The sequence below is a fragment of the Haliotis cracherodii genome, unplaced genomic scaffold, assembly GCF_022045235.1.
Source record: "Haliotis cracherodii isolate W230 unplaced genomic scaffold, xgHalCrac1.p SCAF_7, whole genome shotgun sequence".
NCBI classification, from domain to species: Eukaryota; Metazoa; Mollusca; class Gastropoda; order Lepetellida; family Haliotidae; genus Haliotis; species Haliotis cracherodii.
In genome coordinates, this window is record NW_027266330.1 from 55,271,881 (window position 1) to 55,296,456 (window position 24,576).

Genomic DNA, 24,576 nt, shown 5'->3' on the forward strand with positions numbered 1-24,576 from the left:
ATGATTACTGTGATGACACACCAAGGTGCAAAACTCAATAACAACTTCATCTCAACTAGAAAATGTTAAGAGATGGCTCAGCTGTAAAGATATATATATATATATATATATATATATATATATATATATATATATATATATATATATATATATTGACAAAGAAAAACATCGACAGACAAAACATCATACTGGCATATCTTGATAAATAAGTCCACTTTATGAATTCAACATACGATATAAGAACAGGATTTGCTATTTGGGAATGGAACGAGCATGTCAATCGACCCTGTTCCTCTCATGGGTTGCTGAAGACTTATTACCCCGGATCTTGACGGATCCCCAAGCATTTGTACTGGGTGGCGATAATCTTCATATAAATATACTGCCACTTGCCTATATTGAGGCTGAAATATTCCTCACAGCGCGGGGTAGTTAGTCATACTTTCGGGTCAAAGGACAGGGTTCCGTCCAACAATGATTAATGTGCATTAATTTCGAATTCAGATATTCACGGTGATTTGACTGTTGGAAATAAGCAAACACGCCAGTTTCAATCAATAACTGTTATATATAACAACAATGGTAACTAACAAATTTATCACATTAGGCTAGTGTCCTGTGGTTCACTTTCTTGTTGGTTGATGATTTCAACTTCATTTGGGTTCAGCGCATCCGCAGTGTCATGACAAGTCCTTCTTGAATGCCTGAAGGCTGTGGACAGCAGGCCACAGAGAGCGCAAGAGAAGAACATCACACCTGATGGAACGAGAGGAGTCAATTATGATAATAACACCATGTGTAGATAAATAATCAACTTATAATAATAATAATAATAATAATAATAATAATAATAATATACAAAATGATAATATATTTATATACAGTAAACTACGGTTATAACGAACACGCTTATAACGAACTGACCGATATAACGAACTTACTTGTTAGCCCCGGCCATGTGTTGCATATATGCTTATAACGAACTGCGGTTATTACGAACTAAAATGGGTGGTCCCTTCGTTATAACCGTAGTTTACTGTAGTGCAGAGTTCCAGTCATGCTAATAAATAAGGCGCTTTACAACATTATTGCCCCTGTCATTCTCAGCTCCCTGGAGAGTATGCAGCCCAAGCTGCATGTGAGGAGATAGAAGGTCTGGTTGAACGGAGGCGTATCTTCAACTAAAGCCACCCTTCTGTTGTCAAGTGGTAGAGCGTCGCCCGTTGAACGGAAGGTCCGGCCGTGTCGTACCAGAAGATGGTACTCGTTGTTACCCTCCCTGGCGCTCGACATTAAGGGTCTAACACAAGGACTGGTCTGAGATGGATATATATGTTAAACTGCTGCATGGCATCTCAGTGTGCTAGCTCTATAAATCGGCATCACGTTCGACTATGTTCATCGCCTTTTAGTAACTGTTCAATATGAAACGGGGGAATACGGATCGACATATTTAATCTTGTGTGTTCATGAGAGATTTAGGACTGACAAAACACTTCTACAAATAAAATACAAATCATGAAATTCTTTTTAACCTACATTCCAATCTCTCCTTACGTCACCAAATAGTAACACTTTATTTTAGATGAACTTTAAAAAAAAACGTCACGGGCTTTGGAAAGCAAAATGGCGGACCCTTCGCAGCCGGTGCCTGGTCTTTGTCTTTTGGAGCTGCAATCCAGCATATGGTTTGCAGTAATTCGGTTGCACTTCAGTAACATCATGTGTTCGGTTGCACAAGATGTAGATGCAACCAATGCTGTCCGTAAGAGGCAACTAAATAGATTGGGTAGCGAGGCACCGTGACCTCAGACCCCGAAGCTAAGAGGGTATGTAAGTTCCACATCATTCGCAGTATATTTATGCATGCCAGACTTTTAAAACGAAGTATTTTTGTCATTTTTTATCTTAGGCGTAACTGGTTAACTATCGCCAGTGACTGAAGTGATAATGTAAATCCTGCCGGGGTCCTTGCAGGAGGCAAAGATACTGTAAGTCCCCATGGTCCCTGGTATGGTGACCTCCCTTTAGTTCATGATGATCTCTAGCCCATATTTATATTGTGTTGTTAATTCTTTCTGCTTTTAAAATGTTCCTCAAACAGTTTTAAATCGACTCTGTGATATTCTAGTTATTGTACTGTCCTTCAAAGACAGGTTTATATAAAGTCTACATATTCTGAACCGCAAAAGACCTGGTACCTGACCACCAACACTACAGATGACCGACCACGTAGTGGAAGACCAAGGGGTCACCACCCGAAGTCAGGATCGTGGGATTGTGCGACAGCATCTTCGAGATCGCTTTGTTACTGCTGCGGAAACTGCTCGACAGACCATGGGGGGAAGACCAGCGACACTTAAGTGCGGACACCGTGCGTCGACGATTGACGGGCAGACACCTCCACTGTTACAGGCCACTCCGAGGACACATTCTGACACCATGTCATCGCCGAGACCTTCTTCAGTGAGCAACAAAGCACCAACATTGGTGCCACCAGCAGAGGAAGAAGAGTCCTCTTCAGACAAGAGCCGTTACTGTATCTCAACAGCAGATGGCAGAGTGAGAGTCTGGCGACGCCGTAGGAATCGTTATTCGGATGCTTGTGTTTTTGAGAAAGACTCGTGGGGTGGTCCGAGCATCATGGTGTGGGGTGGAATTGGTCTTGCACAGAGGATCGGCCCTTTGATCATCCAGAACATCGGACGAGGGAGAGGCAATGGTCTCACAGCAGCTCGGTACATTGATCAAGTCTTGAGACCACAAGTTTTGTTTGTTGTTTAACGCCGCACATCAGGAGATTGACATCAGGAGCATCTACCGCAAATGGACATTTTGACTTTGGTTTCTCAATGTATGCTTAAAGCTTACACTTATGGCTAAAATAAACTAAAAGCAAGAAGTGGTTATTCGATGGTGGTGTTTCAATACAAGTATCAGAGTTAAGTTTTGAACCTTAATTTTGGCTGCTGTTTTCAGCTTCATGACGTTTTGATAACGTTTGTAATTTCTTGGTCCAATCCAATTCTCAAGTGCCAACTTTCTTTTGCCAGTCAATTTAGTTTAAATTGTACACTGATGTTGGCCATTCCTTGATTCAAATCGACATCCATCCCAAAACAATGTAGTGAAATAAGGCCATGCCACTTATCTTCTTCGCTTACATCAAAGAGTTCACGTTAAGTTTTATGAGTAGAAAGGAAATAAATATAATGTACGTAAGATCCCCAATACAACTCAAAGCTGTAAACTCTACAGGTAACATGGCTCTACATTATAAAGACAATATGTTTATTGCCTTGATTTCTTGTTGGCTGAAATTTTCACCACACAACACTTAAGTTCATTTAAAATATACCTGGTTGGCCGGAATAATTTCGATCTATTACTATATCAGAAAAGTTATAAAACGGGCCTAAGAGAAATTAACGTGATCCGAAATAGTCTAGTAAAAATGTGTAATGCCCCAATAAACGGGCACCTGCGTAGATTAGCTACGCTATGCAACGTACCTGCGAATATGTAGACGCCATAATAGACCTTGAATATTTGGAAGACATATCCTGGAATATAGAAAGCAGGGTGTGATATAACTGGTGCGTGAACTGAGGAACGGTGTTCCCCCTATTTAAATATAAAACGTCAACACTAGAGAACTATCAGTCTCGATTATCTGCCGAAACAGATTCCACTGGGCGTTAACAGTATATGTGTGATCACTGAAAAACAGTGATGACACCAGGTGTTCGCCCAAACAACACCGCTATCCTGTTCAATTGTCAAAAGTACAGCCCAGTTGCAAGTACACATTACTTAACATTTCAAACTTTATTTTATAATTGCACTAATGTTCATCTACTATGTGCATGTTTTACATGACGTAAATGGAAGGTTTTACTGATGCAATGATTATCGTGTGACATGACGGGGCAGAATAGCATAGGGGCAAATTACAGAGGACGTGGCTGATTGTGTGTTATTGTGTCCGTATGATGCATGTTGTTGCATATGCTATCAAGCACTGATTTACCGTACCAGATTTGATTATTAAATAAATAAATTTACACCATAATATAGCTGAAATACTGCTGACAGTGCATTAAAACAACACTAACGCATTCTTCATTTATCAACTGGTTCGCAACCAATACCTGCTAAAGGCGCACCAATGAGAAATCCGAAGCCACAAGAACCCATTACAGCTCCAAAACCGGTTGCCACGAGATCCATTCCAAGAATTTCATATGTGATGGGATTAAACAGTGCCCAGCTGCTACCGGTGTAGAGTCCAAGGAAGAAGCCGTACACACACACTGTTGCTGAGGTTGATGTGAATAAGGGGATGAGGAACGATAACACCCCCATGAGGCCGTTCAGGGAAGCAAATATCAGTCCACTGCCAATGTTTGGATCTTGTGCTGCAAATCCCGTGAGAACACGCGAGACTACACCGCCTACACCCGAAGTTGCAACGCTGAAAGATGCTGCTTGAAGAGATATCCCTTGTTTCCGTAGAAAGTCTGGGAGGTACAGATTGATAGCTGATGAGCCCATGCCGAATGTACAACTACACATAAGAAAGAACAGAAACGATTTGTTCCTGAAAACTTTAGCATAACCAGAACAATCTCCACACAACGTCATGACCAGCGTCAGACGTGTTGGTCTTCCACTGAATACCTTGGCGCGACGTTCCCTCTCGAATCTGGTCGGTTTCATGAGCATCCCACAGACACATGAATGGAACGCTATTGCTCCAACGATGAAGAATGCTTGGTGCAGCCCATATGTATCTATGAGGAACTGGCATAACGGTGGATGGGCAAACAAACCAACGGCCACCCCACACACGACGATGCCGCAAGCCAGACTCATATTGTCTGAAAAATGGTATCCGAGGACAACTATGGCACCCGTGTGAGCCAGGCATGTTCCAACTCCTGAAAAAACAACATCATATGCTTAAAGTCCTATATAAAATACCCAATATGATAATACTTTACTGTAATGAGAGCTTTGCGACCAACACAATTGTAACTCAATGACTGTTGTGTTGGGTGCAGTTTGTTGATGTAGCGAAACACTCACTCACTCAAAAATTATTCAAGAAAACACACACACACACATACACACACACACACACACACACACACACACACACACACACACACACAGCCACGCAGACACAGCCACGCACAGCCATACACACACAGTCGACTCTAAGGGGCTAAAACAAGGTCTGGTCGGCTCGGGGTCAATAAACTATGTATGAGAGGGGCATTCATATTAAACTGCGGCATTGCATCTCAGTGGGCTAGCACAACATTTGCTCTAGTCCGAACTAATACACACACAGAGCCACGCTCAATGGTTCCAATTCTCAACAATTTAAGTTGTTCGGATGAATACAGGGTTATTTACAGGTCAACATACATGTAGCTGGGGTATAGACGGAGTATAGGCTCGGAGTCAGTATACTAGGTCTGAGAGGGGTATTAATGTCAAACTGTGACATTGTATCTCAGTGGGTTACCACTTTATAATTCGCATTAGTCCGGAGTAGTACAAGCATACACACACGTGCATGCACGTCACCATATAAGTGTAATGATATTGGACGCGACGTTAAACCTCACCTCACCTCACCTCACCTCACCTCACCTCACCTCACCTCACGCTGAACCTACCTGCAAGAAGGGCATATGTGACGAATAGCCACTTGATATCGCCTACAAATGCATTAGCAGAGAAACCTACAAGGCCTAGGACTCCAGATATCACGACGCAGGTGCGACAGTCTGTTACGTTGATGATGAAACTTGCAAGTGGACCTATAATAAACATAAGAAAATAGAACATGTCTTAAATGTTACTATCTCAACCATCGTCATGCTCTGAATGTTCCAGCTGTCCTGAGTATAATATCTTATATGATTAGGGATTCATGTTTCTATAAGGAGCATTATCACAGTTCTCATTGTTCAGTCATGGTTGAAAGATCACTGATAGTTGAGTTTGATCCGCCATGACTGCCCCAGTAATAGAAATAAATAATTATACAAAAGTATGTATGTAAATGTAAAAATTCAATAAAACATCTGCAACATCAAATGATTACTTCTGTTATGTAAATGCTAGAGCGAACATTAAGCTTTGGTGCAGTCACACGCAGGCACACAGTGTTCACTCGCATACACACACGCACACGCTCAAACGCACACACATTCACACACACTCCGAGAGTATTAGTGAGTGAGTTTAGTTTCAAGCCGCTTTGTACAGTGTTCCATTGGTATCACCGTGTGTCAGCTTAATGGGGGAGGAAAGATCAAAGTGATGAAGGTCTCAGATGTTCACGGCTTTGGTGAAACCTCACGATCTGACCAACCAAAGACATAATCAGGGCGAACCGGGATTCGAACCCACAATCACAGGTTTCTGGCTTGCACAACAAATTGCAGCGCCGTAGACTAGATCACCCTTTTCTTGTCGTGAGAGTCGACTAACGGGATAGAGTGGTCCGGCTGGCTGACTTTGTTGATGCATGTTATCGTATCCCAATTGTGTAGAGCGATGGTCATGATGTCAACCACTGAATTGTCTCTTTCCGGCTCGATTATATGCAGACCACCTTCATGTAGCTGGAATGTTATTGAGTGCGATGTTGACCGACAAACAAACAAACAAATGGCAGACAAACCTGCAAGACATGACATGCTAAAGAATAGAGACCCGAGCCAGACTGTCACATCAACGTCAGCGTGGTACGTCTCCAGTAACGCCACATGGAGCACACCCGAGGCGTAACTTAAACTTGCGTTGAAGAACAGCGTCAGGAACGACACTGTAATGATGATGACGAAATGCCAGTCTTTGTTATTGACTTCAGCATCCACCATCTTGAACACAACGCTCCCACCTGAAACATATCATACTGTCAAGTTTCATAAGTATAAGAATATGTTCCAAACACATATTGATTGTTGTAAAAAGGCAACAACATTGTCGTTCAGGGAAGGTGAAATGGTTGATTACTTGTCATCGTTCTCTGTGGGACTTTCTTTATACTACACGCTGCCATGTGCGTGTTGTTTGCAGTATACAACTCACCATACTGAATTCACTTCAATGTACTTGCCATGCAACTCTTCAGATTGTATTAACTACACTATACTCGCACTTTACATGATGTTATTCACCATGCAGCTCTCCGTGGTGCCTTCACATCAATGTATTCACAAAACAGCTCTCCTTGGTCCCTTCACATCAATGTATTCACCATACAGCCGTCCGTGGTGCCTTCACATCAATGTATTCGCTGTACATCTCCCCCCCCCCCCCCCCCCCCCCCCCCCCCCCGGTGCCTTCACATCAATGTATTCACCATGCAGCTCTCTGTGGTGCCTTCAAATAAATATATTCACCATTCAGCTCTCCGTGGTGCCTTCACATCAATGTATTCACCATACAGCTCTCCGTGGTTCCGTCACATCAATGTATTCACCATGCAGCTCTCTGTGGTGCCTTAACATCAACGTATTCACCATACAACTCTCCGTGGTGCCTTCACATCAATATATTCACCCTACAGATCTCCATGGTGCCTTCACATCAATATATTCACCATACAGCTCTCCGTGGTTCCGTCACATCAATATATACACCATACAGATCTCCGTGGTGCCTTCACATCAATGTATTTACCATACAGCTCTCCGTGGTGCCTTCACATCAACGTATTCACCATACAGCTCTCCGTGGTGCCTTCACATCAATATATTCACCGTACAGCTCTCCGTGGTGCCTTCACATCAATATAATGACCATACAGCTCTCTGTGGTGCCTTCACATCAATAAATTCACCTTACAGATCTCCGTAAGGCCTTCACGTCAATATATTCACCATACAGCTCCACGTGGGGCCTTCACATCAATGTATTCACCATACAGCTCTCCGTGGTGCCTTCACATCAATATATTCACCATACAGCTCTCCGTGATGCCTTCACATCAATTTATTCACCATACAGCTCTCCGTGGTGCCTTCACATCAATATATTCACCATACAGCTCTCCGTGATGCCTTCACATCAATTTATTCACCATACAGCTCTCCATTGTGTATTCACTACAACGTGAATGTAATGCGTTTTAACACAGTGAGGTGTAACAAATGATATTGTATGATAGTGATGTATTATATTGTAAGACAGTGATGTATTGTAAGACAGTGATGTATTGTTTTGTAAGCCAGTGATGTATTGTATTGTAAGCCAGTTATGTATTGTATTGTAAGACAGTGATGTATTGTATTGTAAGACAGTGATGTATTGTCTTGTAAGACAGTGATGTATTGTATTGTAAGACAGTGATGTATTGTCTTGTAAGACAGTGATGTATTGTCTTGTAAGACAGTGGTGTATTGTCTTGTAAGACAGTGATGAATTGTATTGTAAGACAGTGATGTATTGTATTGTAAGACAGTGATGTATTGTATTGTAACACAGTGAGATAATGTATTGTAACACATTGAGATATTGTAACACAGTGATGTATTGTATTGTAACACAGTGAGATATTGTAACACAGTGATGTAGTGTAGTGTAACACAGAGAGATATTGTAACACAGTGAGATATTGTATTGTAACACAGTGAGATATTGTATTGTAACACAGTGAGATATTGTAACACAGTAATGTATTGTATTGTATTGTAACACAGTGCGATATTGTAACACAGTGATGTATTGTAGTGTAACACAGTGAGATATTGTAACACATGTAATACAAGACGTTTTGTCGTTCCGGTATACAGGTTTATTTGCGAGAAGTACAAATGGCTCTGACTCAGGACCCTTTCACTATGTGCTGCTGGTAACGTTGGCCCATCTCGGCCCGTCGTCTGTCTCATGTAGGACTGCTCCCTGTCAACTATGTATTAAAGGGGTAACATGACTTCGCCCTTTGGGTATGGTGGTCCAGAGTTTGTCCCTGGATGACGGGAACATGTTGCTGATTCTTACTGCACTGTGGACTTCGGTTCACTACTATCTGTCTTCTGTCATTGATAATCCCTTTGCCAAAGAGTAACTGCACGTTTACCCTACACAGCTCCTGGGCACTGACGACCGTGAAGATCCGGGGTAGAATAGGTCTTCAGCAACTCGTCGTAAGAGGCGACTAACGGGATCGGGTGGTCAGGCTCGCTGACTTGGTTGATGTCATCATGTCCCAATTGTGTGGATCGATGCTCAGGATATCAATTGCTGGAATGTTTGGTCCAGAGTCGATTATTTACAGACCGCCGTCATATAGATGTAATATTGCTGAGTGCGGCGTAAAACAAAAAAAACAACCAACCTGGACTGTGACACTTGATGAAAACACACAATATCACGCCTTTTAAAACAAGCATAGTCGCCTTTTACGGCATGCTTGGGTTGCTGAAGACCTATTCTACCCCGGAATCTAATCTTCACAGATTCAATTTATGTGAACAGATAGTTTTACATGCAAGATTTGGAGTAATAAATCTCCTAAATATGATATTTTGCAACCTGTACAGGAGTATAACCTAAATAATACACTTGTTAACTCTGTCGATAATTGTCAAATTAAAAATAAGAAATGCTGGCCCAAGGCCGTAAATGATATTTTTAAATCTCATCGAGATGACGTATTTTATGTCCATCGTAATTCAAGACTTAGTCTTCCAAGATATATCAGTATAAGATCAAGTAATGAACACTATCTCTGGAAACTAGCCGTGGAGAAGTATGACCATTTAACTAATTTTGCAATTACAGAATATCTAACTATCTCTGTCTCTGTCTATGGAAGTAGTGACAGCTGGCACACCATACATGTATGTTTAGTAATCTAAATAACGGATATTTACTCGAATAATTGAATTTCAAAAATAGCATAATAGTGATCACGGTTAGATATCTATGTATTTCATCAATCACCAATAATAATTCTAAAACTTCGCCGATAAGCTTAGAATCGTTTAGAATGTTTGGAATAATCACGCTCAACGACGAGGGTACGAGGGTAGTTATCTGCACTTACCGACTCTTGTTTACATTGGAAAACAAAAAAACAAATAACAGTGCGAAAGATTGTCAGATTGTTTCTGATAACCTACATGACAGATGTATGCATAAACGATCCATCGATCAACGAAACTCCTGAAAATTCCGCGTACACGCTATTTGATAAAAGTCGGTCATCGGTACTGATGTCATACGGCAGTAAACATTGGTGTACACATTTCGTAATTTCTTTGAGTTGAAATTTAGTAACATGGCGTCGAGTGGGTTCTTCGATTTGATTTTGCTCGTTAGTTACGTTTCGATTGAGCAATATTCAAGCTATATGACAGCAGTCTGTTAATAATCAAGTCTGGACCAGACAATCCAGTGATTGACATCATGAGCATCGATTCACTCAGTTGGGATACGATGACATGCATCAACTAAGTGAGCGAGTCTGAACTTTTTTTTTCGCTTTTCACGGCAAGCATGGGTTGCTCAAGGCCTATTCTTCACCAGACCTGACAATGATCTGTTACAGAATCCCCATTCAGGATTTTTTTACAAACATGACAACTTGTTGACTTCTTTTAGGCCCTCCAATCATCTCTCGTCATACACATGGGTTTCTTACGCGATCAGTTTTCCCTGATTATTCTCTCTTCGTTTTGTAGATATTCTAGGAACTTTCCTGCTGCGGGACATCTGTAATTCATGGGCAGGTTTGTTTCCATATCATACCCTACAACTATATATCCAAACCTACAAGGAATATGTTCTTCAGTTTTATAGGTAAAACTACATTCAGTATTGTGTTTGGTATTTTCTACAGGTTTGATAAGTGCTTCAAAGTAGGCGTAAATTACGTACGGTACTGGCATTTGATTACAATATTGTTCAAATTTTAGTATATTTTTTACCTTTTTAGGCATATCAATCCTGATAGGATTCTCTCCAACACCTCTGCAGTCTTCTTTATGCGCTTCTGGGGCAGTCGGGTAGCCTAGTGGTTAAAGCCTTCGCTGGTCACGACAAAGACCCGGGTTCGATTCCCGACATGGGTACAATGTGTGAAACCCATTTGTGGTGTCCCCCACTGTGATGAGCGTTCTAAAACCATACTCACTCACTCACTCACTTTATGCGTTTCTTATAGATCTTGTCTGCTGTACCCATGCAGGCATCTTTCACAGAAATATTTCCTGCATGTTTTGTTTGATCGCATAATAGCCTGCTTAAATTCTTTATCCACGTATAATGATATTTACCATCTTTTTCGATCAGAAATGAATTGATTCTGGGAATATGTTCTGTGGCAGAGCTTATCCTGTGTACAACAATTCCTTTATGGGAATGTCCAAAATCTTTTATAGCTAAATCATTTTGCTTTTCCGCCTTATCAATTTGTGACATTGGTGTAGGTTCGTCTATACCATCAAGGTTTAGTCGTTTTGAGCATAGCCAGAAAGTATATTTGCAGTTTTAGAATCTACGGGGAACAATGCAGATCTCATCATCATTCTGAAACAGTCATCACCTTTATTTTTTACATTAATTATGGCTTTTTTCTTCATGTAATATGGGGGTAAATCTATATAAGATCCACCTTTGAAAGGCATATAATTTGCAATATCCAAATATAAACTATCAATTTTATCCACACCCCAGCCCGAACCTCTATTAGTCCAGTGTTTTAAAGTTTCATGTATCCTCTAAATTGATGTATCTAATGATGTTCTTATAGTATTGGATTCGGTTATAACTTCTTGATTGCTCCGGACGTAAGGTTCGGTATATTCAGTGCTATCGTCTGTGTTACTTTTACTCAATGATATTTTATCAGCTGGTATTTTATACTATTTAAATCATCTCACTCCTCATTAATGTTGCTAGATACGATGGGATTAGCATCATTAACATCCATGTTGGAATTAATATCCATCTTCCGAACTCTTAGATATTTACCAACACTGGCTGTGGGTACAAATTTTAACTCATCAACTGGTTGATTATTTTTATCAACATCAACTGATTTATTATTATCAACATTCAGTAAATCAATCAATTCAGCTTTTCTCATTCGAGAATAACTATGTAGACCACGTTGTTTTGCCAAAGCCTTCAACTCTCTCACAAAAAACCATTGTGGTTTAATGGTATGTGCAAAATGAGTCAAATCTCTAAATGGTTGTTTTTTCATGTATCTAAATACGTATTCTCTTCAACCTATTCCTCTCGTTGATGTAATCTCTCTTTCTAGCGTAAATAATCTGGTTCCTGGCCCAGTCAGCGCTATGTATCTTACATAAACAATAACGACCTTTGTCCCCTATCACACATACAGAACAAACGTAATTAATAATTCCCCTTCTGATGTAATAAGAATGGATCCCACAGTAAACACTCACACATTGTCGGCTTCATTGAATCGGCTTCCCCATGAGTGTAAATCTGCACAGATTCATGGTTTTACATCTATCTTATCATTTGTCTGAATGCAAATCACATCTCCACTGATGAGCCATAGTTGTCAGCGCTATTAAAAGATTAGCCAGTCGGGGTTATTAGTAGCTGAGTAGTCAGCTCAACATAGCTGAACAGCCAGTCAGCGCTATTTATAGATTATCATCAGGGTTATTATTAATGGTTGATACACAATAGATCATGGATTATGCATAGTTATTGTGTAGCTAAAAATAGCAATGACTGATAACCCCAACACTTTGAACACTATCTCGTAGTCTTTCTGAGCCACTGACAGTGTATAAAACTTATTTATTGTTGGTCTCGGTATTGGATAAAGTTTCTTTCCATAAACAAGGAAGTATTCGTGATGGCAGATTCAACATCCTTAAACGTTTGAATTGAATGCCCCTCTTTACGCAGTTCATCATTAATCAAATCTAATCTTAACATCCTATTTTGGGCCCATTGTGACCAGGCTGTTTCGAGTTGTTCAAATGGTTTATTATGTCTTTTACGCTACTAGAAAAATAAAAAAATACTCCCTGAAAAAGCTAGGGCATTAACAATAGCCCAACCCATTGTCGCAATTGTTACCATATTCAAATGTTTTATATGAATATAAAATATTCAAATGTTTAATTACTTCATTATGTTTTCTGGGATAAGCCCTTGTTTGATGAGCATATCTTTTGTAGCCATTGCCAATCCTATATAAAGAATCATCATGCCGATATAACCATTAAAATCTACCTTGGGTCGTGTAGCTTTAGTAATCATTTTTGTTATACGAGCATAGCCAATGGCGAAGCCGCTTGACCAACACTGAATGATATATGGCGTTTACCGACATTTTACCGTCTGTAACTGGATTAGTCATTGCTTTTATCACATTATATCAGGGCTTAACTCTAATTGAACTTGTTGTTGTGATTGTGCAATCGCTGGTGACGTTTTCTCTTCTCCGGTCTTAAAAAACAACCATACCACCACCATAGCAACAACCCCTAGTACATAGAGAGCCCAAGTTTTAATCAGGCTATGTTCAATATTTGAATTGTTTATTCGTTTTGCCTGCCTCCCGAGCGCACCCTTCCTACCAGCTGTGATTTTTCGAGGATTCTTAGTCACTCTGGCTTGTGATTTCGCAATCGTTGATATTTCCTCATTCACTTGTTGTGATTGTGCAATCGGGGTTATTTCCTTGTTCACTTGTGATACAATCAGGGTTATTTCCTCGTTCACTTGTTGTGATATCTGTTGTGGTGTCACTTGATTCTCCATTATTAGTAAGTGGGCACTTATGTTTAAATTGACAATAGCTAGCCGTTATTAAAGCTGTGTTCACCAGCACTAAGAACGTTCTCCTTTGTATTTTTCATGACATACTCAATCAACATACTCGCCTGGATCAACTCTGTGCACCCCAGGATCATTCATTACCCAATCTCTCGATAGGGATGTTTTATTGACGTTTATAGTAGGGCACAAAAAAAAAATGGTCGCAAACATCCTGATAATTACATTTTTTAAATATCTAGAATAAAAGCTGTTTTTCCACAACTGGTTTGCCAGCAGATGATAGCACAGTGCGGTTCTTTAGGTAAGAGATCATTAATAGATTGCTTGCACGAATCGTCCATTCTGTATATTAAGTTGCGTGTCCATAATCACGTAAAATATATGTTTAATTTACCAGCCGCTTCTTGGAGCTTCGTTATCTGCATAGTAACACCCTTGCTAGCATTTTCTGTTCTCCGCTTACTGCTTTGTAGTTGGTCATCGTCTGTGGTTCGCATGTCAAGCCATAGCACATACTTCGTGGTAAGTAACTCAGCCATCAATACATCCCTGAGAGACAGATCTTTCACGACCACGTTAACTTCTAGGCTTCGTTTTATAGAAGGGAGTTTTTTAATCTCATCCCACTGTTGATATGCTCACATGCCTTGACTACATAGTTGATTAGGCATGCCCTCGATGGTCAATTCTACTTTTGTAATCTTGGGGTTGTAGAACTTCTCAGTATCTCTTGCAAATGCATCAGAGGGGTCCCCTAACAACATTAAAATACCCTTCAACGATCTAGCAGGGACATTTTGATTGATTCCACGTCGTATCTTTTTTGTTCCTGGTGATCTTTTGATGTCGAAGCACGTGATCGTACAAAATGGCTAAACTTCAGGTATACTGGTTAAGAATTTGTCTAGCTTAATCATTATCTGTAATCATATCATACTCCAGTGAGATATTGCCAATGGAATAGCTAGTCGTTTCATCCCCAGTGACTTTGATAACTCTGCTGTAGTCATTAAAAGTGAGTTTGTATTCTACCCTATCGCCTAGGGATGCTTGATAGAAGGGCATGTGACTATCTAGTAATTCAAAGTCCAGCAGAATATAGAATCAGTTAACTAATGCATCAGCAACAGCCTTATCTTCTACAATGATACTATCACCACTGGAAGCATCTACACACAGTCTCAATGCGTTCTGATCACAAATACCTTGGTACCATAAGTATTCCTGTTCTTTACTCATTCTCCAGAGATCAATGTAACAGAAGTCTACATCGCTGTCATCAATACTCAAAACTTCATTGCTGCTAATTTTATTCGCGATTTTCTTAACAATCGCACGAACTATGTTCTGAACGAGCTCCCTGTTAACGTCTGGCAGAATTTAAAATAATTGTAAATGATAGTCGGGGGCAGTTCCCAGTCGGGGGCGTACATCGTGTACGCCGAGATTTTGAAAGCAAACCAGCAGAGTTTGATTCTGATCATTGGTACTTGGGTTATCCCCAAATGGATCCAGAAGTCTACGTTGTGGGTTTAACTTGCGTCCGTATTGCAAAACCATTGTTATATTGAAATTATCTAACCTTATTTTTAATATAAAAAATGGATGATTTTAATCTAGCTAACTTGGATAATCCGTACAATCGAAGAGGGTACTGATGAAACCAGCTTTATGAATCTTAATAATGAACTTTTGCAATCAACCGTTAATGATTATTATGATGCCTTAAAAGAAACTCCTATTGGTCGTGACTATTCAAAGTCAGATAGTAAAGGAATATTGCGACTCTGTGGCTCTCTGGATATTGGTATTATGAATTCTCATTCTCGTAAGCCCCTAGCCTTGTCTATGATAGCCAGTAAATATGGCATCAACACTGTTCGTAATGAACTAGGTTTCGAGAATATCTCATGAAAAATATTTTCTGCGAAAACTACCAAGGTTCTTCATACCTACTACTATAATTCCTAGTTATAGGTACCATCCCTGGAGTTCAGTATTAGTGAATTATGAGGTCTTGACAGGCTATGCAAACAATGCAGGGAGAACTCATCAATAATATAGCCAAGCTATCTGGACTCGACAAGCATATAGCTTATGAAAAAAGGAAACTTGGACAGGCGGGTGATGAATTCAGTAGACGCCGCTTGGCAGAAAGATTGTGTAACTTAGAAGACCAATGATTGGTCCGCTGTGAAGTGGCTTCCAGTAATAGAAAGGCACTTTGTTCACAAATAAGTCCAATTCGAGAAATTGTCGATCAAGTCCTCAACGATGATACACTTGCCAATAAAATTAAAACATTGTTCAGAGAACAGGGTATAACCATTGCCAGTATTTTTTTACCGCATTGGCATTTATTATATCGACTTTGACTCTTGCATCAACCGGAGGTGGTGGTACAGGAGGGTGACACCCCCCCTAGTGATAGAGGTTGTGTAAAAGAGTGGATAAAAAAGCATTTAAAAGCATTAGGAAAAGCACTGGGACAGCTTGCTGGGAAAGCCGCGTCTGCACTTCCAGGTATAATGGGGAGTATTGTTTCCTGGCTCTTGAATTTATTAGCAAAGACAACGCGTTAACCACTTGGCTTAGTGAAAACATGTGGGCACTGATCGTAGCAATTGCTGGCCTGTTGTACGTATCCGCTAAAGACAATCTATCTAAAACAGTTCATGAAGAACTATTTATCTAAATCAGTTCATTAAGAACTATTTAACCAAATCATAAGTAAACCAGCCTACTCCGCCTACTCCACCTACTAAACGTGCAAAAGAAACGTCTCCAAACATTTTTCAACTAACAAACAAGACAAACACAAACACGAATAGATAATGCCATTTTATATGAATAACAGAAAGGTATGTAAAGCATGTGTGACAGAAATTAAAAGAACATGTTAAATGGAACAGCTGTAGAGTCAATATTATCACAAGGGGGTCGATTGCCAAAGCGGCAAATCACAAAAACACAGAGGTTGAAATTGGAATGCAGACTGTCAATACCGTGTATGTCCACCCCTAGCGTCGATACATGCCAGAACACGTCGTCGGGCCGAGTGTGTAAGTCTTCTGATCATGTGATTGGGGATCTGACGTCATTCTCTCTGCAGTGCCTGAGCCAGTGCATTTCTCGTCAAAGCAGGGTGTGGCATTTGTCGAATCCGACGTCCAAGATGGTCCCACAAGTGTTCTATCGGAGACATGTCTGGGGATCTTGGTGGCCAAGGCAGAACGGGCACGTTGTTGGCGTTGAGAAAGGCAGTTATGACAGCTGTGGCGTGTGGTGTGGCATTGTCTTCCTGAAACAAGGTTCCTGGATATTGCTGGAGGAAAGGCAGGACATGGGGCTGCAGAACTTCATCAATATACCGACGGGCTGTCAGGTTGCCATCGCTGATAATGAGGTCGGTCTTGGTTTTCCCACAAATGACTCCCCAAACCATCACACTCCCTCCACCATATGGTTCCGTTTCCTGAACGCAACAACGTGCCGTCTGTTCCCCACGCCGGCAGTAGACACGTCTTCGGCCGTCAGCTCTGTTCAACTGGAACCTACTCTCGTTGCTGAAAAGGATTTTTTGCCAGTTTCGTTGCTGCCACTGACGAACACGTCTTGCCCATGCCAATGTTCGACGTCGATATTCCAGCATTAACGTCATGCCCTTGAACGGTCTGTAAGCTCTGATTCCTCGCTCACGGAGTCGTCTCGAGACTGTCCACCTGCTGACACAAGGCTATGCGCTGAAGATGACGTCACAGTGAGGAATCTGTTCCTAAAATGAAGCATACATAGAGAACGGTCTTCTTGTGGCGTAGTGACTTTTGGTCGACCGCTCCTTGGCCTGTCTGCTGTCCTGCCAGTTTGTCTGTAACGTGTGACTAGTCTGCCACTCGTTCTTTTTGTGCAGCCCATGATTCTTGCAACATGGCCGTTAGTTGCCCCCATCTCCAACATTCCAATCGCTCTTTGTCTCTGTTCCACAGTTAATCTAGGCATATTCTGTGGGTGTTTCAGACGCTGATCATTGCAAAGAATAGTTTCCAACAGGTTTTATAACCGATCTTCATACGGGTGATTTCCTGCACATGCAGAGATTTTCACTGAATAAAGTCATTTTTACCCGCTTCTGACATGCAGCACGTGGATTTCCTTGAGATAGCATGCACTGGTGTGTTTGGGCAATGTGTTCCGAACAGTTTTTCATGTTTTTGACTATATTCAACAATTATAATATAATTCTAACTTTGGGGACGTTTCTTTTGCACGTGAGTGTATAAGCACTGTTCTTTCATCGATATGTTGTTGATTTTATGTGACAATATGTGGTGACGCTTGTGGTTGTGCATCAGTAGATGGCTGTTGTGGTGTCTGTGGCTTGACTACTCCCGTTTTGCCTGTGTTTGTTTGCGTTATTAATTTCGTGTTAATATCTGAATTTATACCTGGTTTTTGTTGATCGGTAGCAATAACAATTTTATTATTATAGCCTATCACTTGACCGATCTTATGTTCCATATTACTCAGAGACATGCATGGTCCTGGCGCATAAAGGTAGTCTACTTTGGATTGAGCGTACTGTTATACATCTTGATAATGATTTATAGAAGATGGTGTGTTAACGGGTGAATTAATAGCATCCTCTACGTTTGCGACAGACTGTTTTTGCACATCGAGCGCTGTCCCAGAACCAATTATTTCCGTTCGTGTTTGCAATTATGCACCAAAAATTGCCCATTCATTAGTTCTTATTGATTCATTAACTCTTACAACTCCTCGGCTAGTAAAATTATTTTCTGTTTTATCATTAAGAAATTCATTCCAAGCATTTGCAGTATCTTTTAGTTGCACAAATTTTGTAACAATATAAGCTAACCCACCCTTAAAACTCATAAGAGAACCTCTCCAATCGTTACTCGAAAGTTCCCAGCCATGATAAAGATTATGCATTCTTACAAAAAGATTGTTTTTCTGTAACAACTTAAATGGATTGAATTGTTGATGAGTTGTTTTAACTAAATCATCACTTTCTACTTTATCTGTTCTTTGTCCACTGTACGGAACACCTAGAGCAATAATACACCAATCTTTACTTGTAGAAACATTATATTCATTACAAATATGTTTGAAGGCCCGCTTATGGTATGGGTTATTTGTGGAATTCCATGCTCGATCCTGTGGTAATGGTGCACTAAGTTCTCTAAGTATACGTCTGATCTGATAGTACATTTAGTTCAAATCCTGGAGCATAAAGAGATACACCACATCCTGTTGTGGCACACCATATGGCAAAGTTTAACTGGTTCTGCCAAAATTGCATTGGATTGTGGAACCAATCGTACCCCATTTCATCGCTAGTTGCCGTGACCCTTATCTTTCAAAGGTATCAGGGAATTTAACAAAAAAAATAGCACCAGAGGCACTTACTAATATCGACTGATTCGTAATGTAACTCGATTTCATCCCAGAAATAACAAAGGGTCAGTCTTTTTAACTGCTTCATACTATCGATAACTCGGCTGGTCAACTTGAAGTCGCTTTCTGCGATGTAACGTATTACCCGCGGTGGACCAATATAAGTGCTGGGAGATGTAATAATCAGATATGGATACATGGAGACGTGCACACTATATCTCATGGGTAATACATCGTATGCTCACTCAATGAGGAAATTTTTAAGCCTTTTGGACATAGTCTCACACAAAATAAGTTGAATGGGATGCTGATTTTAAAAGCTGGAGAAAAGCAAATAGTTCTTGAAAAGAAGATAGCAGAAACTCTTGGACATAGTAGAGGACGAGCAATATTAATAACACCCAACTTAACACAGTGTGGAGTTACATCACCCGATTTAGTTCCCTATAAAGAGTACAACGGATACTATTCAACTCGAAAGTCCTTCAACTCTACTAAGCTATTCCAGTCAAAGTTGAAAAATATAATAGCGGTATAACGGAGTCTTTCTCATCATTACAATATAAAAATCAAAGCAGGGTATTATTTAAGACCTCAAAATTTCTGTATTAGATTTAAAACATCAACCTGTGCATATAGGACACTTGAGTGTAACACTCCATATTATAAATAATGGTTGATTCCTCTGACAATGTAATATAATGGGCTTTCCAATCTCTGAGACACAGAAGGATTCAGTAAACCCAGGACCGATGGCAGGTTATACACTTTACACTTACAAGATAATGTATACAAGCGGAAAGAAGTTGCATTCCCAGTTAATCGAGGAGATTGAAATGATGTCGACATTAGTAGACTCAATAAAAACACTTAATACAATCTTACTCACAATGATGATAATAAATGGACTATGATTGAAGCAAAAATCGAGTGGCTACTGAATATCGTCATTACCCAACCGTATGTGATGATGGGTAAGGCACATAATTTAAGTAAGATAATAAATAGTGGGATCGAACTCGGCGCTTGTATCCCCTCAAAACGAAAAAGTGTGTTAGTCTCTCCCCTACCAGAAAACCCAGGTCATATGTTAATGAGTCATCAGGCAGTAAAAAATGTTAGTTAAAATTTGGTTACTGAATTCAATGATATAAAAGATAACTTGAATGATATACCCGATCATTCTACAATTATTATTGAAGTTTTGTTTGCGGATGCATCAGAAGAAGACTATTATATGATATAATAATATACGCTATGAGTTTATATCCATCACTCGATGAATTGTCTGAAAAGATGGATACTGTTGATGGATTTCGATTACATCAAATAAGCGATATAAAACATGGAATATAGAAGGAGAGTGAGATGAGACTTGGATTGTATAAAAAGTATCACAGAGCCGCGCATGCTCTCGACGGAGTTGACGCTGCACTTGTAACAGCTGGCATGGGATTCGTTGTAGCCAGTGTTGGTTTATAATCAATTATAATCGCCGCGCCTATCGTACTTGGCATGGAAATAGCCTCCCGAATCTCATGACTGGCAGGAATAACTATAACATTTATTTCTCCTAAGTTGCAAAAGAAAGCATTAAAACATGATAATATTCTCATACTCACTGAAGCAAGGTTAAACAGCATTAAGGACCATATCTCAACAGCACTGGCTGATTGTAAGATATCCGAGGAGGAGTTTCGTTTAGTGCTGTCAGAACTCACCAAATACAACGCAAGGAAGCAAGAGATTCGATCAAATTCTCGTAAGACCAGTAGTATTAGCGAAGATGAGAAAAAAAGGTTCCTAGAACAGGGGAAACAACAAGCGCTTCAATTATTCGTGCCAGAACCAAACAACTGGTTGGAGATTAAAAATAGATTGCTTCCTATCGTTGGATAGCACCGCATAAAAAAATCATACATTCATTTAAACGAATGCTTACATGAATATATAATAATGGAGAATTACAAACCAACAAAGGAAGAACTTGAAAAAGCTATCGAAGCATTTATGCTCAGGGACAAAACTATCAAATGGAGTGAATTACCACAAGGTTTATATTATATCAATGATGTCAAACCAACCAAATACGGTCATCAATTGTTTCTTCCCAATTACCAAGAAGAGTATATAGTCTGGTCTCCTAGTAAAATGAATGAAGGAACTTAGTAAAAATGTTGAATATCACTTTGTTAAAAATAATGGTATGTGTATGAGTAAAAATAATAGAGAATATGTTCATTACAATTTAGTTTAGTCTCATCATGGATTTTGTACTAAAACTTCCCTCTGTTGTATCATTAATTGGCAATTTAACTTAATCTCATGGCGTTCGTTGAAATGCATCATCATTTTTGCATAAAAAATTCCCTCTGTAGTAGCAGTATAGGTATATAAATCTGGCTCCAGTGGGAGTACTAGTGTAACGAAATACATTTCACGTACACTTTGCACAAATGACACCTCATTAAATCGCCAAATTCCAACAGCAACACTACAATATAGGGAGTAAGAAGAACTGATTTAAAAGCCACAGTGTATTATATGGGGCGTAAAAACAACTGATGAAACAGCCATGGTGAGACGCGAACATGTATACAGATTGAAATGACTTACTTCGCTGACAAGGGTGAATTCTGTTTGTATGAGAAGAGCGCTCAGTACGCCTGGCCCGCCATTGCGACCAGTCTGTTGCCAACAACTGCCAGGACATGCGGGTTAACGGTGTGTGACGAGAGCTGACCTATATCCCCGCAATGTGTATCACACCGAGTGTGCCACCTAATCTGTATCTGACCAGGGTAGGAGGACTTCTATGAGGGATATGGAATATAGTATACCCAAATAATACATCTCTGCACACACTTCCACCTTTTTAATTTTTTATTTTATTTTATTTTATTTTCAAAACAGTTCTTGGTTTGATTGAGTAACAGCAGCTAATAATCTATAAAAACGGGTGCAGGAAACATCACCTCTTGAGTAATACATAACCCTGTTGCATACGAGCGTCGGGACAAAGGTCGTCGCTCTTCATAATCCCACTTCCCCCACCCCAAACATATACACACTCCACCTATGTGATTAGGCACATCTTAAGGAATGCATAACCCAGTTGCATACGAGCGTCCGGACAAAGGTCGTTGCTCTTAATAATAACACTTCCCCCACCCCAAACATATACACACACCACCTTTGTGATTAGACACAGTTGGCAACCAGCCAAACGTAAAGATATCCCGCATAGTGATGTGAATAATAGCGACAAAGCCGTTTCCATATTCATAAGACATGTCTGCCATTTGCACAATCGATTGCATGATTCCGACACATGAACATGTGTTATGCAGCACTATCAAACTATTATACGCTGGTATTGTAATCTATCTAAAAAGGACACACAAAGAGGGGTATGTTTAACCACGTGACTTGAATAATCGCGTTAATTTTTTTTATAAATTGTGAAAACTATGTGAACGTCATAACTCAAAGCAAATTCAAAATTGCTCTTTGTCGTTTTTGTTTAAGTCGTCATGACCTGGAAATTAAGAGTGGGTGTCACTTCATTATACCAAGAAATTTAAGAAAATGTAAACTTTGAAATTATACTGCGTTGAAAATGAACGTCATTTTTTTTTAGTGTGTCCAGCAAACTAGTCTTACAGACCCTGATAAAATGTTTGGCAAGTCTAGATTTCTGCAGTATCTAAAAATGAAGAGAATCTCTGGGCTCCTTTTTACTATTTTTTTATTAAAATAATTTATCAACTATTTTCTTTTGTACGATATGTTTATTTCAGAGACTAGATGTTGGTCTACCAGCATACGTACAGTTAAGACAGCTATACACTAACACTAAGTTTATCTTCATCCTAACATTCATAAATTTAACATGTTGATGTCATCCCCAAACTCGAACATCGTTACATATCTCGCAAAATATTTGTACAATGCACATATGGAAAAAAATGTACGGTGAACTGCAATTCAGCCTGTACCATAAGGTTCACAGACAAAGGCCTAAGGCCTAAAAGTACATATAATAATTGATTGAATGAACATGTCAGTGTGAACCTGTTAATCCAGAAACCTCTTCTGGGCGATTACTACTGTCTTTATAAAGAAGGATATTAATCCAAACGCATTAATCTAGATATATGATAATCCTAACTCTGAAGATTGACGGCATTACTATTTGCCACCAGCATGGCAAGGCTACAACGTAATATAAAGGATTCAAATATTATAAAATAAAGATCACCTCTCCTGTATACAGTGGCGGTATTTCTTAAATAGTTGCAGCTCTTGATCAATTTACAATATGAAGACAATTCATTTATGTTTGAAATTATGGCGATACGAAAATATAAAATACCGGTACTGATTTCATTGATATTTCGTAAATATACTTCACAACAGATTTAGTCCTAAAGTTGAATGCCGATATATCCTTGCGCGCTCTGTTGTTAAAGATAATCCTAAACATTATTTCATAGTTAAACATTGTTAAGGTAATAAATTTCAGAATATTCCAAACGAAAAATAATCTCACAATGGTGTCTTTTGAAAAGACTACATACCAATTGCAATGCTTTGAGGATAATATGCCCATGCTCATAACTATTGTCACCTCCCAGATACATATGGCTCAGCTTCGGGACGTGAATAATTATGAATATTGGTATATCTAAAATATTAAAAACAGTCTTAAAGTGTTGAACAAATAAAACTCCTATATTACAAATCGGATAAGAAATACAGGTGAGGTGAAATGGGGTTCAACGTCGCGTCCAAGATTATTGCACTTATATAGCGACGTGCATGTACGTGTGTGTGTTTGTGTGGCTGCTTGTACTAGTCCGGATTGCCGAATTATAGTGCTAGCCCACTGAGATACCATGCCGCAGTTTTAATATGAATACCCCACTCAGAAACAGTATACTGACTCACAGCCGACCAGTCCTTGTTTTAACCCCTTAATGCCGAGCGCCAGACAGGGTAACAACAAGTACCATCTTGTAACGTCTTTTGGTATGACGCGGCCGGGAATCGAACCCAGACACTCTACCACTAGACCTCGGAGGCGGCCCCTCTCTGTTTGGAAACAAATCTCATGGAAGGGTGAAGCTTTTCTCAATTTAAGAAATATGTGAATTGAATCTGAAAATCAATACCACAGAATAACAAGTCTTGGTTATCCTAAACAACAGCTTCCGTTGGGCGTTTGTTCAGGTGAATATTTGACTTGTTTGTGATGGGTGCCACCAGTGGGGCTGAATACGTTCACTGTTTCGCGGACACCCGGTATCATCACTCTTTGATAGTGATTCATAAAAGATTGCCCATGATTCAGTCGGATTC

At 39.8% G+C, this 24,576-nt stretch overlaps 1 protein-coding gene across 1 annotated transcript; it reads right to left on the reverse strand.

Annotated features, from left to right (window-relative positions):
* Window positions 1-598: 598 nt before the first annotated feature.
* On the reverse strand, window positions 599-13,782 carry LOC139449018 (monocarboxylate transporter 12-like). The gene is made up of 6 exons (XM_071230502.1): window positions 13,599-13,782; window positions 6,701-6,919; window positions 5,688-5,831; window positions 4,152-4,940; window positions 3,513-3,563; window positions 599-756 (listed from the first exon to the last, which is right to left on the reverse strand). Exons 1-6 carry the CDS (start codon window positions 13,780-13,782, stop codon window positions 599-601), a joined length of 1,545 nt encoding a protein of 514 aa, XP_071086603.1.
* Between the last annotated feature and the right edge of the window lie 10,794 nt (window positions 13,783-24,576).